The sequence below is a fragment of the Physeter macrocephalus genome, chromosome 5, assembly GCF_002837175.3.
Source record: "Physeter macrocephalus isolate SW-GA chromosome 5, ASM283717v5, whole genome shotgun sequence".
In the NCBI taxonomy this organism is placed as follows: Eukaryota; Metazoa; Chordata; class Mammalia; order Artiodactyla; family Physeteridae; genus Physeter; species Physeter macrocephalus.
Window position 1 is genome coordinate 79152571 of NC_041218.1, and position 15511 is coordinate 79168081.

General features: G+C 37.2%; 1 protein-coding gene across 6 annotated transcripts in view; it reads left to right on the forward strand.

Annotated features, from left to right (window-relative positions):
- ELAPOR2 (endosome-lysosome associated apoptosis and autophagy regulator family member 2) overlaps window positions 1-15511 on the forward strand; it is a 282202-nt gene that overhangs the window by 246404 nt on the left and 20287 nt on the right. For 5 of the 6 annotated variants that reach the window (XR_003679921.2, XR_003679919.1, XR_003679918.2 and 2 more), the window contains 3 exons: window positions 7727-7853; window positions 12282-12460; window positions 13461-13626. Coding sequence is in view for 2 of the 6 variants with exons in the window: in XM_028490126.2 (XP_028345927.1) it covers window positions 7727-7853; window positions 12282-12460; window positions 13461-13626 (472 nt within the window). In the remaining 4 variants the exon portion in view is untranslated. Of the gene's footprint in view, window positions 1-837; window positions 988-7726; window positions 7854-12281; window positions 12461-13460; window positions 13627-15511 lie in introns of those variants that run through there. The other variant, XM_028490127.1, reaches the window with a different exon arrangement.

Sequence of the window (15511 nt, forward strand, 5' to 3'; positions counted from 1 at the left end):
CTCCAGGAGCCTCTATGACTTAAGCAGATAATGTTACTGAAGACTAACTCTGTCCTTTAGAAAATGTATCACTCTAACTCTCCCAAGGTGGATTCTGATGTTTTAATGTAATAAGAAAGTAATAGTCTCATGACGTTAAATGATGGCATCTAGAAACTCATTTTTTTCCTTGTGAAGACAGGAAAAGTTAAGTTCCTCCTTTGACCTCAGGCAGTTTTTTTCTACTTGACAGTCTTTGCAAGGGTTTCCCAAGATCATATGCAGCAGAATACCTTGGGGTGTCTATTTTTTTTTTAATTTTAAAATTTATTCTTATTTATTTATTTATTTAAAGCAATCAATCATTTTAATACTTTAGCTCACACTTTTTAAAAAATTCAAACAGAAAGTCACAAAAATTATAATCATCCTCATCAGTTCACTCAGTCCCAAGTAATTAATTTTTTTTTCATCTTGATCTTTTGTTAGCACTTTTATGAATTCATCAGTTTTCCATTAGAGTTCTGAAAATGCTTATTCATTCAGTTCAGCAGTATAGTCAGTTACCAGAAACCTGTACTTGTCAGAGTCTTTTCCATGAATTCCTTGAAGATGAAGCCCTTTTATAGGAACATTTTTGCAAAAGCATCAGAGTGGGGTGTCTATTTTAAAACTGATTTCTAGGCCTTCCCTGAAACCTAAAGAATTTCCGAGTGTTTGGAACAGGAATATTTATAAAAACACAAGACAATTCTGATACGTATTAAAATTTGAGAACCATTGATCTTAACCCCCATTTTGGAGATTTGACTTTTTTGTTTTCTGACATAGATTCTCACATGTTGTTTTGCATTTTAGTTTTCTGAAAAGCTAAATTAAGAGGTCGTGGTCTACAGGGTGGATGCCTTCACCCATATTTTGATGAAGCTGTTTATAATTATGACGCACACTGAAGTCTGAGGACCACGGCTCTAGAGAATGCTTTCAACCCCACAACCTAAATGTGCTGGCCTTTCGTCCTTTCTTTTCTTTTTTTTAAAAACATCTTTATTGGAATATAATTGCTTTACAATGGTGTGTTAGTTTCTGCTTTATAACAAAGTGAATCAGCGATACATATACTTATATCCCCATATCTCCTCCCTCTTGTGTCTCCCTCCCACCCTCCCTATCCTACCCCTCTAGATGGTCACAAAGCACTGAGCTGATCTCCCTGTGCTATGCGGCTGCTTCCCACTAGCTATCTATTGTACAATTTGGTAGTGTATATATGTCCATGCCACTCTCTCACTTTTTTCATTCTTTCTTGAATCGATTTCCGTCAGGGCACAAGGGGGAGCTCTGGGATCAGAATCAGAACGTGAGAAACAGCAGCTTGTCCGGAAATAATTAGAATTTTTTTTTTTTTTTTCTTTAAGCTGTAGGGCTGAATAAAGATTTCCTACTAACAGTAAAGAAATGTTAGCAGAGCCAAATTTACTTAGGTTACTTTTGAAGAGGACTTAATTTGCATTTTTCTTTTTTGAGCTTTAAGTTCTCCAGGAGGGAAAGAAAGGTGCTAACCAGGCAATTGCCTTGCAGAAGTCTCATATGCTGACCAGGAAGTCACTATAGGGAGTTCTTGGCAGTTCGGAAGGGATGCCATCCCCTGGAATTCTTTCTTGGCCAAGAATCTTGGCAAACCAGGCAGAGGCGACTTCGGCAGTAGTAATGTTGGCCGGGGCTCTGTGTCTTGGTGACTAGGGAAAATATCAATGAGAATGTCTTTACAGAAGGCGAAAGGGGCAGGAGAAAAGGGGAACTGTGTGTTCTCTGTGCATCTCACATGCAATGCAGAAGGAGCGGCGGATATTCTGGGCCGCCTCCTAAACAGCAGTTGGAAACACCAGCCTGTCTGTTTGGTCTGGCAAATGCAGTTGCTTTCTAATTCCACAAAGTGTCTGGAGGGTGTGAGACATTTTCAATTAAACTTAACAGCGTGATGTCTGTGGCAGGTGAAATCAGAGTCGGAGTGGACTTTCGAGATTCTCTACTGCAGTTTGTACTTTGGCCAAAGAATAAATTGCGAACACAATCGACCACTAATATCCGTACATAGATGCCTCTCCAGCTTCTGTCTAAAAGGCTTTCCAAACCCCTAATCTTGATCCTACATGGTTAGAGGAATCCAAGATTCTCCTTTCATTAGGAGAAATTTAGAGCTAAGCACGTGTCCAAAGTGCTCTTTCAAAAACATGAGAAATTGCTGTTAGTTTTAACAGCAAAGTTTTAAAAAGGTTTGGAAAAGTTTTTAAAAAGCCTTATTCGAAAACAGGTAGAGGGAACCGTGTTTACTCTGGTAATGGAGATGTCGTAGCACATTAGAGATCCTTCAATCAAACCCATTTACTTGATATAGTAGGAAACACTGAGGACCCAGGTCGCATAGCTACAGAGTGGCGCAGTCAGGATGGAATGATTTCTTGACTGTGTCTGTTGTTCTTTTCATGCCATCGTGCTTTCATCTTGTCGTTTCCCCCTATTCCTTATGGGCAGAGATTTGCAAAGAAGCACATTAAACAGAGGCAAATAACACACTTATCTGGGCGGACAGCTCAACTGATCTGCCAATTATTGGTGCCTTCTTTTTTTTTTTTTTTGCTGTGCGCGGGCCTCTCGCTGTTGTGGCCTCTCCCGTTGCGGAGCACAGGCTCCGGACGCGCAGGCTCAGCGGCCATGGCTCACGGGCCCAGCCGCTCTGCGGCATGTGGGATCCTCCCGGACCGGAGCACGAACCTGTGTCCCCTGCATCGGCAGGCGAACTCTCAACCACTGCGCCACCAGGGAAGCCCTGGTGCCTTCTTTTTAATGACTCATCTTTCCTCAAACAGGGTCGTCTTTATTAATGTTCTGAGTTAGAGGAAAATCCTCCTCCTCTCTTTCTTACAACTTAGGACCATATTTAATTGCTTGGGTAGTTGATAAATAAATCCAAAATCGTTTTGTGAAAATCTCCTTCAAAATCCAAATTCATTTTCATTATAAGTGTAGCTTCTGAGGAGATTGTCTCTCACAAAAGGGGTGCTTCACACTTCTGTCCTGATAGTGTTCAGAGGTCGAGCACACCAGGGGTTTCTTCACAGGCTCTGATTTAGAGTCTCTCTATCAAAGTCACTGGATCTATTGGATGCTAGTGTTTTTGTTGGTATTTGGGGAAGGACTGTTAAAGCCAAAACAGTTGTCTATTCATTTTAAGTTATTAAAAGCCAGAGGATAATTATTGGTAAAATGAGTTCTTTGTTTACTTCTTTTCTCTGCACCATTTATGGACAGATAATATATTTTTCAAATTCATATAAGTTAAATGAAAAAGGCAATAGAACTCAAAAGATTAAAGCCAAACATGTTCTTAGACCATTAAAAAGTAAGGAAGCATATGAAAGTACTGTGATCATAAGTGAAAACAACTAAAACCTGTTATGACCAAGAAATAGAAGGAGGAGGAAATCAAGATGGAGGAGTAGGAGGACGCGAACTCACCTCCCTCGACGGACATATCAAAAATACATCTACATATGGGGCAGTTCTCGCCAAAAACAAACTGGAGACTGGGAGGAGGAGTCATCTATGACCAGGACTGTAAAGAAGGATCCACATGGAGTCGAGTAGGAAGGGAAGAGAAGCGATCAGGTCGGGACCTGCACCCCTAGGAGGGGACACAGAAGAGGAGGGAGACATCACAGGCTTGAAGATCCTCCCTGAGGAGTGAGCCGTTTGAGCCACATAGTGAACACCCCAGCCCTGGGGCCTGACACAGCCAAGGAAACCATCAGCAAAATGAAAAGGTAGCCTGCTAACTGGGAGAAAAAATTTGCAAGTGATACGCCTGATAAGGGGTTAATCCCCCCAATATATGAACAGCTCATATAACTCAATATAAAAAAAAAAACAATTTAAAAGTTGACAGAAGACCTGTATAGACATTTTTTTTCCAAAGAAGTCATACAGATGGCCAACAGGCACAGGGAAAATGCTCAACATGGCTAACTATTTGAGAAAGGCAAATCAAAACTACAATGAGATATCACTTCACACCAGTCAGAGTGGCCATCATTAAAAAAATCACGAGTAAATGTTGGCAAGAATGGAGAAAAGGAAACCCTAGTATGCTGTTGGTGGGAATGTAAATGGTTGCAGCCACTGTGGAGAACACTTATGGAGGTTCTTCAAAAAACTAAGAATAGAACTACCATATGATCCAGCAGTTCCACTCCTGGATATAATATCCGAAGAAAATAAAAATACTAATTCAAAAAGATACCTACACCCTAATGTTTTATGGCAGTATTCTTTACAGTAGCCAAGTATGCTAACCAACCTAAATATCCATCAACAAATGAATGGATAAAGAATTTTCATTTTGAAAATATTTAAAAATGGACTGTGATGGTTGCACATATTGTGAATATATTAAAATCCATTGAACTGTACACTTTTATATCGTGAATTGTATGCTATTTGAACTATATCTCAATACAGCTGTTTAAAAAAAATAAAAGGGTCTAGGTAGTGTCAGTAAATATAGTTTGTCCATGTCTTCATCAGATGCTGGCTTTTGCGAGTTAACCAAGGGTAGAACCTTGAGAAAGGGAGATTTTTGCAGGAGGCTGGTAAAATTTTATAGATCTAAGACTTCTAGGTCAAAATATCTTGTGTTCAGATTCTGTCATAAGTGATTTATGCTCTTCAGCCTTAGGGCAAACAGAATTAGAGCAAGATGCAATGGTGTTTTATGGACCCTACACCAAGAAGGGTTTCTGCCAATGACAAGGCATCCTTGGCAGAGAAAGGCTGAGCTTCCTGAGATTCCAAAGCCAAAAGGAGTCACCAAGAGGTCAGAGAGCATTGCCTGTGCCAGAGGATGCCAGACTGTACAAACTTTGTCTCGTTTCTTTGAACATGTACTCATTGGTTTCTGTGGTGATCACATAGAGCAAAAGTTATGTAGAAGCACAATTAGCGACACCTGTAAAAAGCTGGTTGGGAGGAAAAGATGGTGGTGACACAGGTCAGCAAGGCGAAAGGTATTTCACATATCTGGCAATAAAAGGTTTATCTATCTTACTACTTTTTTTCTTTTATCTTTTTTTCTATTTTCATTTATATATGTAAGCACTACTGAAATTATTACTGCTTCATACATTCTTGTTATTCAGGGAAGGCCTGATTCAAACTGTGACAATTAGATTTATAACAAAGAATCAAATTTGGATGTTCCACATTTTAAATGATTCATTGAGTTAAAAGAATTAAAGAATTGATTCTAAACTAAACTGCTTTTAACCTAAGAGTTTCTTTTAAAAAGTGAAGTCTGCCAAGGAAAGGCACTGAATCATTGTAGTATTTTGACATCTAATGGCAGCTTTATAAATTATATCAACATCTTGATTTTTGTTTGTTTGTGTCTTTGGCTCTACCAGTTCTTTAGAAAGTGATGTGCATTGTTAATAGTCTTTTATATTTTGCAGTGCTTTAAACTTTATCAAATTGTTCTCTCATTTTATCCTTTATAGCCACCCTATGAATGCAGTATAGCAGAGAGTCTGCTTTTGAAAAATTATAAAAGTGATATGGTGGGGAGGGAGGTAGAGTCACTTATGGAAAAACACAGAATCATTTGAAAGTCTAGTTAGAATTGTAACCCAAGTCTTCTCTGTAGAGCTTTTTGCCAGTTTGATTAATTTTCTCCTTTTTTTCATTTGTTGAGTTCTTTTTTCTCGAACTTTAGCATACTTACTCTTTCATCTTCCCAATATAAACAGTTTTTTCTCCTTTTAAAGTTTTTCTGTGTTGGAAACATATAATAGAATATAATTCAGGGAGGAAAGACTTGAGCAGGAAAGCCTATTGGTAATTTTTGCTAAATGATCAGAAAAGTGTAATTATTTTGAAAGTTGCAAAGCATTGTTATGCAAATAATGTGTTCTCGAAGAATTTTTCTAATTGATTACACAATTTTTTTCAAAAGAGCAATTTTGAGTTGCTTTTACTGATCTGGAAGGTAGAGGGTAGGAATAATTTTTTAAGTGGCATGGTTTTCATCTATTGTACTTTCCTTTAAAAAAAATCTCTCTTTGCTTCTTAATATGAATATATTTATTCCTCTCTTTTTACAAACAGAGAAATTAAGGCAGATAAAAGGGTCAAGTCATTTTTTCCGAAGAGTCGCTCTTCACCATTGTTCTTAGTTTTGACGATCTGGGTCTCTGTTTCTGAAGTATGTCGTACAGAACATTGCTTTTGTTTACCTCCCACCCATGTCCACTTAGTCTGCAGTACACGGAAACTTCAGAAAGGTAGACATGTAAAAATGCATCAATTTTCAGGCATGTAAATTTGTTTCAGTGTTCATATTAGGGTACCTTAGAATATATTTAGTTAACTGATAGTATGAAATTTTACCTTTCTGGTAGACTAAAAGTAAAGGTTTGGGTAGTGTATCATCAGAAAGGCATTTGAAATTCAAACTTAAAAAGGGATGTTTTTTGGATTCTCTCTATTATTGTGTGTCTATCATTTTGCTATTAGTTGTTTCAGGACACCTCTGCTCTGCACCAGCTGAGGTCTGAAGGAGGTTTTCAGGGCAATGCCCTGTATTTATACAGATTGACTTAAGGGAAGTGCAGTAGGCAAACTAAGGGAACAGTATTCCCCTGGTTTTAATGAATTCATGAACAAAATAGTCATTCCCATTAGAATCTTTCCAAATAGTTTCTTGCTTCAATCAGTAAGGATTCACCAAGAAACTTTCTGGCAGCTTTTTTTTTTTTTTTTTTTGGTCATTATCTGTACCTGTTTCTTTAAATTAAAAAAAACCCAGCTTTATAGAGATATAATTCACAGACCATTAAAATTCACTCATTTAAAGCATACTGTTCAGTGGTTATTGTATATTCAGATACGTGCAACCATCACCATAGCCAATTCTAGAACTTTTTCATCACTTCGCAAAGAAATCCCATACCCTTTAGCTATTACCTCTCTAAATCTTAGCCCCTTTCCTGATCCTGAGCAACCACAAACCTACTTTCAAAAGTTGAAATCGAGTTCCCTGTTACGGACTTTCATCTGAATAACATCATACAATATGTGGAATTTTTGGTTGGCTTCAGTCACTAAGCATAATATTTTTGAAGTTCATCCAAGTTGGGGCATGTATCAGTACTGCATTCCTTTTCATGGCTGAGTAATATTTCATTGTATGGATATACCACATTTTGTTCATCCATTCATCTGCTGGTGGACATTTGGGTTGTTTCCACCTTTTGGATATTATGAATAATGCTGTTATGAACATTCATATACAAGTTTTTTTGTATGGACATAGTATTTTCATTTCTCTTGGATATTTACCTAGGAGTGGAATTGCTGGATCGTATGGTAATTGTGTTTAATTGTGTGTAGAACTGCCAGATTCCTCCAATGCTGCACCATTTTATATTCCCATCAGAGGTGTGTGAAGTTTCCAATTTCCCCACATTCTCACAGCACTTGTTAATATCTGTTGTTTTGATTCTAACCATCTTGGTAGGTGCAAAGTAGTATTTTGTTGTTGTTTTTGTCTCCTTTAGATTATTTTTCATGTGTTTCCTCAGCATCCACGCATTGCTTCCCAGTATGTATGCAGCATGCATTCAGATGTTGATTGGACTCAATTGAATGTGTTACAAAAGCTGTTGGTTTTGTTGTTTTTCATGTTTTATTTCAGCAAGTGTCCAGCAGGTACCTGTGATGGATGTACATTCTATTTCCTGTGGGAGAGTGCTGAAGCTTGCCCTCTGTGCACAGAGCATGACTTCCATGAGATTGAGGGTGCCTGTAAGAGGGGATTTCAGGTAAGGGGCAAACCTGTCTAAGCAGAACTGTGTCATTGAAAATAGAATTGTTTAGTCCAGCATTGCTTACACCATAGAAACTGAGATTCAGTAGCATGGCTGAAGCTTATAGTTAACTTAATGAAATATTAATATGTATTTAAAGTCAAGTTTGATACCTAGACTCCCATATGTTGAGGTAGCTGAAGATGTGTACTGGAATTGGGGAAAATGAATTATAGCAAGGGAGCTGTAGACTATGGATATTTACCCAGAGTATAAGGAAATGATATAATTAAACCCAAATATGGTTTATATAATGCAGTTATAGGTATAATTAAGATGAGGATGATATAACTGACTCTCCACAAGAAGCATACATAAAGAGTGAGTCTCACGTGCACCCCTCCCACATATATGTAAATCAAGATCCTACTGTATATTTTCTCTGCAGTCCTTCGTTTGCTTACTTGTTTTTTAAAGTAAAGTTGGGATTCTGTTCTCTGTATATTTTTTGTTTCCATTATGCCTTTAATACACTTCCCTTGTCATTAAATTTTTTTAAAAAAACATGACTTTTAGTTATTGACAAATGTGCTATTATATATGCAATTTGGGATTTAATAATTCCCCTGTTGGACATTTAAGAAAAATTGAAAACCATCGTTTTGTAAATAACTCTGTAATGAACATCTTTGTTAGACATTTGATTATTTCCTTAGAGTTTATTACTGGAAAGGGATTAACTGGATTCGAGGAGATGGACATTTTTAAGGTTCTTGATACGTGTTACTAAATTGCTTTGGTTGCATCAATTTGCTTTTCTACTAATAGTGTTTGAGAGTACCCACTTCCCTGCACCAGCTTTGACTAGTACCATATAAAAACCCAAGCTTTACCTCTTTGAAGATGACTTACCACTTCACTCTCTCCAAATTCCATTGAAATGACATTGAAGAAGCACAGATGAGAGAATAAATCAGTACCAGTGGTGGGGACCCTACTGGAGAATGGGCATCAGAGGATCAGGATTCCAATGGGATTTCTGAGATCTAGAAGGTAGATGGGATAGGGCTGACTTTCGGGTCAGGATAGAATATGCGCGGGTGCTCACTGGGTAAGGGGATTGAAGAGGGGAGCTGTTCTTTCCAGGAAAGTCTTAAGGAGCTGGTAGTTGGCAGGTTGGAGGGTTGAAGAGGGAGAAAAAATCTGAATGTCCCCACCCAAAGCCATACATTCAGCATATTTGGAAGCAGTAGTGTCCACCTTTAAGATTAAAAAAAAAAAAACATTGAGAACTATTCTCTACATTGGTGTTTTTCATACTTGAATGACAGTGAACCTGTAGTAAGAAAGACATTGTACGTGAAGCCTAGTACACAAACACAAACTCAGACACATAGAGATATGCCTAAAAATAACATTGTTTTATGGAACAATACTTATTTTCATATTTTATGATAAAGTATAGGCATAACAATTTAAAATGTTTTTATTAATACTTTAATGCAAAACAGAGAAGTCTCCAAATAGACAAACTAATCAGAAAATTAGGAAATGTTTAATTCAGTTAAGCGTGCTTACCTGTAGATAGCTCATTCTGGCTCAGAGCACACAGATACAACGCTGCTCACACATCGAGGGCACGGTTGAGCCAGTTTCTTTTCAACAGTTTTAAGTGGGTCAAGGATAAAAATTCCAGCCTCACAAAAAAAATGGTTTCCTTTTAATCCTGCTAACATTTTTTATGCTTTACAGTGGAAATTAATCTTTATTGTTTCTCTAAAATTATGCTAAACTTACTATCTTATAATCCTTTTTTTAAGAGTAAATCAAAAATAAAAGGTGCATTCCCTTCTTTGGCCACCAAGTTTAACTCAGGAGTTTTGGAAAGCTAAATGACCTTCTATCCAAACGTTCTTTAATACTTCTCTTCTGGAAGGTAGTGATTAGAAGTTTAAGACAGTGGGGTGGCAAACAATTTCTCTAGTTTTATCTCATTCAAACTGTCTTCATTGAAAAACCTCAGCTGAACATATTGTAAGAATGTTTAGAACAGATAGTTGCGAGGTGATGCTTTTTGAATGTTTTTGCCTTAAGAATAATACCTTTTGGAACACTTTGTTGTGTTTGACATGTTGAGGTATGTAATTCCCCCCATACCCCACCCATAGTTTCAAATCTACTTTGAGAAATACCAAAATCAGTTAAATATGCCCTTCTGTTATACTTAGATGTCAATTTTGAAAATATTGGCCAAATGAGATCGAGCTTCAACCAGTACAATATGAAATGTCCTTCCTTAGGGTATTCCATTGCAAGAACGAACAAATGGGTTTGATGCAGTAAGTGAGTATGTTCACCTCCAATCTCTGAATAATATATTTCGAAAAGTCTGCTCTTTGGTGAGCTTTCAACACGAATGACAACTTTCACTGCATTTTCCATTATGTCGGTGAACAAGGGTGGATTTCTTTGGATGCCAAAGCTTCAAGATAGAAAAAAACAATGATTGCAAAATATTGCGAAGAGTATCTTTTAATTGCTTTAATAATTCTGCGTTTCCATCCTATTGCCTGCTTCATGCTTTACAGTTTTTCACTTTATATTGACTGAGAGTCTGCTTTTCCAATTCTGTAAAGACATATAATCCAGAAGCACATGAAGTTAAATTTACACACTACAAGTCCTCCACATACAGCTGAGATAAACTAAAAGAGCTACATGACTTGTGATAAAAGCTCTTATCAAATTGGATCACAAAAATCTATACCAGGTTCTAAGTGTGTACTAAGCATTACTTCTAAATGTTATACAGTAGTAGGGATTTGAAGAGATACTGTGTTATCACTGAGAGGTAAGTTTTAAAACTTATCAACAAATTGATCCTACCCTGTTCACAAAATATCCCTACATGCTGGAAGAATAAATTTTTCAGCTGCAGTGTCAGCCATTTTCTTGTTTGCCAAAGACATGGCCTAATGAAGGGATAAAGCTTCCTAATTACTAGAACGACTAAGAAATTCATAGAATGGCTAAGTTGTAGAATGACTAAGAAATTCTGCCAACAGCTTGATTTATTTTTTCTTTAACAATTTGAGGAACTTACGGAAAAGTTAAAAATTCTGGGTTTATACGTATGTATCTTTTTAATTATGAAGTTTTAATGGGTTGTTTAGAAGACTGTCCTTGGGCATTACAGCTTGCCATTTGCATTGGGTGTGGCGTATGTGATGCAACCATATAAACTCTTTCATAGTTGCTTTTTCTTGTTCGAATGCCCTTCAGATGAAGAGGCAGCAGTTCAACTTGCTCATGCCTCCTCATTCCTCATCTTTCTTATAAAAATCATGTGAGCCATTTTAAAAATAATTTATTCACACTAAGTTTCATGAAAATGTTACACTAAAATTTTTTTCAATTACTAATGTCCTTTCTAAAAAGTTCTTATCCAAAACTTGGTTGAAATTTTTCCTCAGAGTAAATGGGAATCTCCTGCACATCGTTCACTTCAGGACCAGCTGTAAAAGTGTGTGCATGTGTGTGTGACATTAAACATTATGGTGTTAGGCTTCTGTTAGGGTGTTGATAAATGACTGTCATTCACCAGAAAATTTAGGGAGGCACAATGAGCAAAAAATGTAATGCCTTGTGCCATTTAATGTCACTGGATATAATCATCATGCAGATTGCTACCTGTCATTGTGTATGTTGAAATATATAAGGGACCATGCCCTATACTCTGATTTTTGTTTCTAATCTGTCTTATTTGTTTATTTAAAAAAAATTGCTGGTTGAGACCCAGTATATTGATTTTACTATTTACTAGCTGATTGCAGTGAGCAGTTTGAAAACATTGCCCTAACAAAATTGAGTCATCTGCTTTGGGAGGACGAGAGTAAGTCCCTCATGTGGGTAGTGATGACCCAGAATAACACCCTCCTTATTTTGGCCAGGGGAAGGGGGGCGTGCAGTCTGTGTGCCTACCCCACACCAAAGCCTGCCAGTCATGCTGCACTTACATGTCCTGGGTCCGGGGTCTGTTCTTCCACTCAGGGGAGAAGCTTTTTGGGGAAATGGACCTACATGATGAGTGGGTGAAACCCGTTCCAGTCAGTTATATGAAACAATCTAAGCTTTCATTTAAAAACATGATTTAAGAAGTCAGGACTCATCAGAAATTTGAAGAAAATAGCTCAAATGATATCTCCAGATGGAGTCATTTTTATTCAACCTCCTCAGCATGAAGCAAGCCTTCTGATCTGACAATTCATGGTTTTGTTACATTTTCATTCATCATTTCCTTTTTCTCTCTCTTCTGTATCCCTTTCCTCTCTTTTTGGAGCTTCAGTTAGTTGAAAGCCGAATAATCCTCTTTGCCTACTGTGAATAACGGTTAGCAAAACCCTTCTCCTTCTAAATCTCATTTCTTGTGTCATTTTTTAAAAGGAAACCTTATATGTGTGGAATGAACCTAAGTGGTGCATTAAAGGAATTTCTTTGCCTGAGAAAAAGCTGTCAACCTGCGAAACAGTTGACTTTTGGCTAAAAGTGGGAGCAGGTGTGGGAGCTTTTACAGCTGTTTTGCTGGTGGCTCTAACTTGCTACTTCTGGAAGAAGAATCAGAAGTAAGTAACCTCTGTAAGAACTGAGAAATCTCTTTTGTTGTGAATATTTTAGAGTCAATCATTATATCCAACAGTTTCTCTCAGAGACACAAGAAATTTCTCCTAGTGAAGGAGTTATAGGAAAGGCCTTTAAGAAAGCAAATGGAAATGATAGTTGTTCTGATAACAGAGAGATCAGAGAACATTAGAGATAATTGAATTAGATCCATTGTTTTTATAAAACAAGGAACAGAGGATCCTGGCTACTCAGGTAGATGGGAGCAGAGCTCAGAAAGGAAGGCAGATTTTCTCTGTGTGTGTGTTTTTCTTTTCATGACATCATGCTGCCTTCTTGCCCCATCTTTTCTTTTCCAATTTCTTGTGGGCAGATATTTGCAAAGAAACAGACTAAGTGTATACTCCAGGACTTTAAGAATCTGAAGTTGAGTATTGAGTCTAACTTCCCATTGTATGTTGATACATTATATGATTTGGCTCTTTTAAAATGATTTACATGTCAGTGGGGCTGTGAAAGTTCTCTACTGTATTATCTAGGGACAGTTGTAATATCTGGGGTGGAGAGTAGAAAGGAATGAGAGTGATAGAGAGAAATAGTAAAGACCAAATCACTTGCCTATATAATATTCTCATCCTACCAACTAAACTTTGGAAAACTGCATAGTAAATTAGTTCCCAAATATTTATAAATAAAAAAAATGCGTTCAGACCTCTAATTTTCTCTTTGTTTTTCAAAAGTTTTTCATAATTGGACACTTGAATCACTGTAAAATAAGTATGATAGCGTTAACTGTATTGCACTGATTCTCTGAAATTCTGGAAACGATTGGTGTGTAGTTGGTAGATTAATGAGAACACATAGTGTTATGGCCGTGGGTGAAGGGAATATGTTGGTGGAGCAGCTGTACTCCACGACGATTTAATTAGCTGGTGTATGACCACCCCCAATAAGTATTAATTTATATTAAACAGCCACTTTATCTATTTATTTGCTGCTACTTAGACTGGAGTACAAATATTCCAAATTAGTAATGACGACAAACTCAAAAGAGTGTGAACTCCCAGCTGCAGACAGCTGTGCTATCATGGAAGGAGAAGATAATGAAGAGGAAGTTGTATATTCCAATAAACAGTCGCTACTGGGAAAACTCAAATCCTTGGCAACAAAGGTGAGAGCAGAATTTTAACATGGTATTTCTGTGTATTTGTAAATAAAGGGGCCATATTAACCTAACAGTAGCAGTCATGCAAACCCTATCATTCAGGGTGCGTATTTATCCAGTAGGAATACTCTTAGAAGTACAGAAGGCTGTAAATACAATAATAATGACTGCAGCATTGTTTTTGTTGGCTAACCAGGTAGAAACAACCTTAAACACCATCAGTAAGGACTTAGATAAGAAATTTCCATATATCAAAGTAGTGGGATGCTGTGCAACTCTGCAGCTGTTAAAGATGGAAATGTCTATGTGTACTGATAGGTCAATGGGTCCAGGGTAAATGAAGCGAAAACAACACATAGACTATTGTATTTCTATTAAATATACATTTATATTAGTATTTGAATAGAAAGCTACTAATGATAGCTGCTTTTTGAGAGTTTTGAATAAATGGGTGTCTTTAGTCTTTGAAGTAATGCAGTTTTATAATATTTGAATTGACACAAAGATTATGTATTATGGTATTAAAAAACAAAAATTTTCGATAAATAGAAGATCTCATTATATTTTTTATTTTATAACAAGATTTTTTCATATAGAGGAGATAAAAGTTATATAAAATGTTGAGATATTATCAGATGCCATCACGTTTGTCGGCTTTGAAATGATTACTGTATCCAAACAGATAACATGAAGCCCTAAGTATTATTTGTAAACACATTTTATTGACATTCTTCACCCTTGACTTAAGAGATGAAACATTACCAGTTTACCTACACAGGATTAAAAACAGAATGAAACCAGAAAGAAAACCCATTTCAAAGGATTTTCAGCAGGAAGGACATGTGGTGAAAGATTACATTTATTGAAAGTGTCTTAGTAATCGTTTCCTAATTTAGGCACATAACTATATCATAGGGGATCATTTAAAAATAAAACAAATAAGCCCTATTCCCCTTACACTAATGGTTATTTGATTTTTCTTAATATGGTAGTTTAGGGAGGATACTATTGCTGTGGGACAGTGAATGTACAGAGATTGTCAAGAGCTGAGATTTTACCCTACTTGCAAGCTAACAACTGAGCCTTCCATGGTTTCATGGATACTTTAGAAGACATGGGACTTCTGATCAGAGACAAAGGACAGTTTAACCCTCACAGCAGAAGCACTAGCCAAAACATCAGCATTTATACCAGTTGCAAAGCCCCACTTCCTGCAGATGACTCTTGTACACACAGCGGTCTGCCTTACAGGAAAGGAACCTTAAGCTTTGGGAACCTGAATCTTTTAGAAAGGGCAGCAAGCATCTCTGTCATTTGTTCCAAAGGGAGATAGTGTTGTTCTTGTACTGGACAGGTAGGCATGCCTGTTCATTGCTCAAGAGGGAAACACTATTTCTAAGACTGTAAGCAAGCCTGCTCTTTGCTCTGGAAGGACACAATATCTTTATTTTCAAAGGCTGCTTTCTATACAAAGTCCTTGGAAAAGGTAGTCTGGAAAAAAGGGAAGTCAGTGTCTCACTCATAAGATAGGCAGAAATGCAAGAGAACCATGGGGAGTTGTCTCCCAACAGATCCATACCTCCTTCCTACACTGTCTTGGCTTCCGGCAACTTTCCCATTAGTACACCATTCCACTGTTCACTCTGATTAATCTGACTGGCTGAGGCTGGAATCAAATCTGGTCAATTTGCTTCATATAGCACTTAAAAAATAGAGCTACTCCCAAAAAGACACCAAACAGCAAGATGAGGCCAACCTGTGTTATTAACCTTGATCATACCAGGGTTCCAGACTCAACTAACCAAACAAATGCCGTTAAGTCATCAGGGTCCACCTTAGAAAGAGGTGACTTTCTTTTTAGGTCCCTGTATTGACCTTTCCACTCAACTTG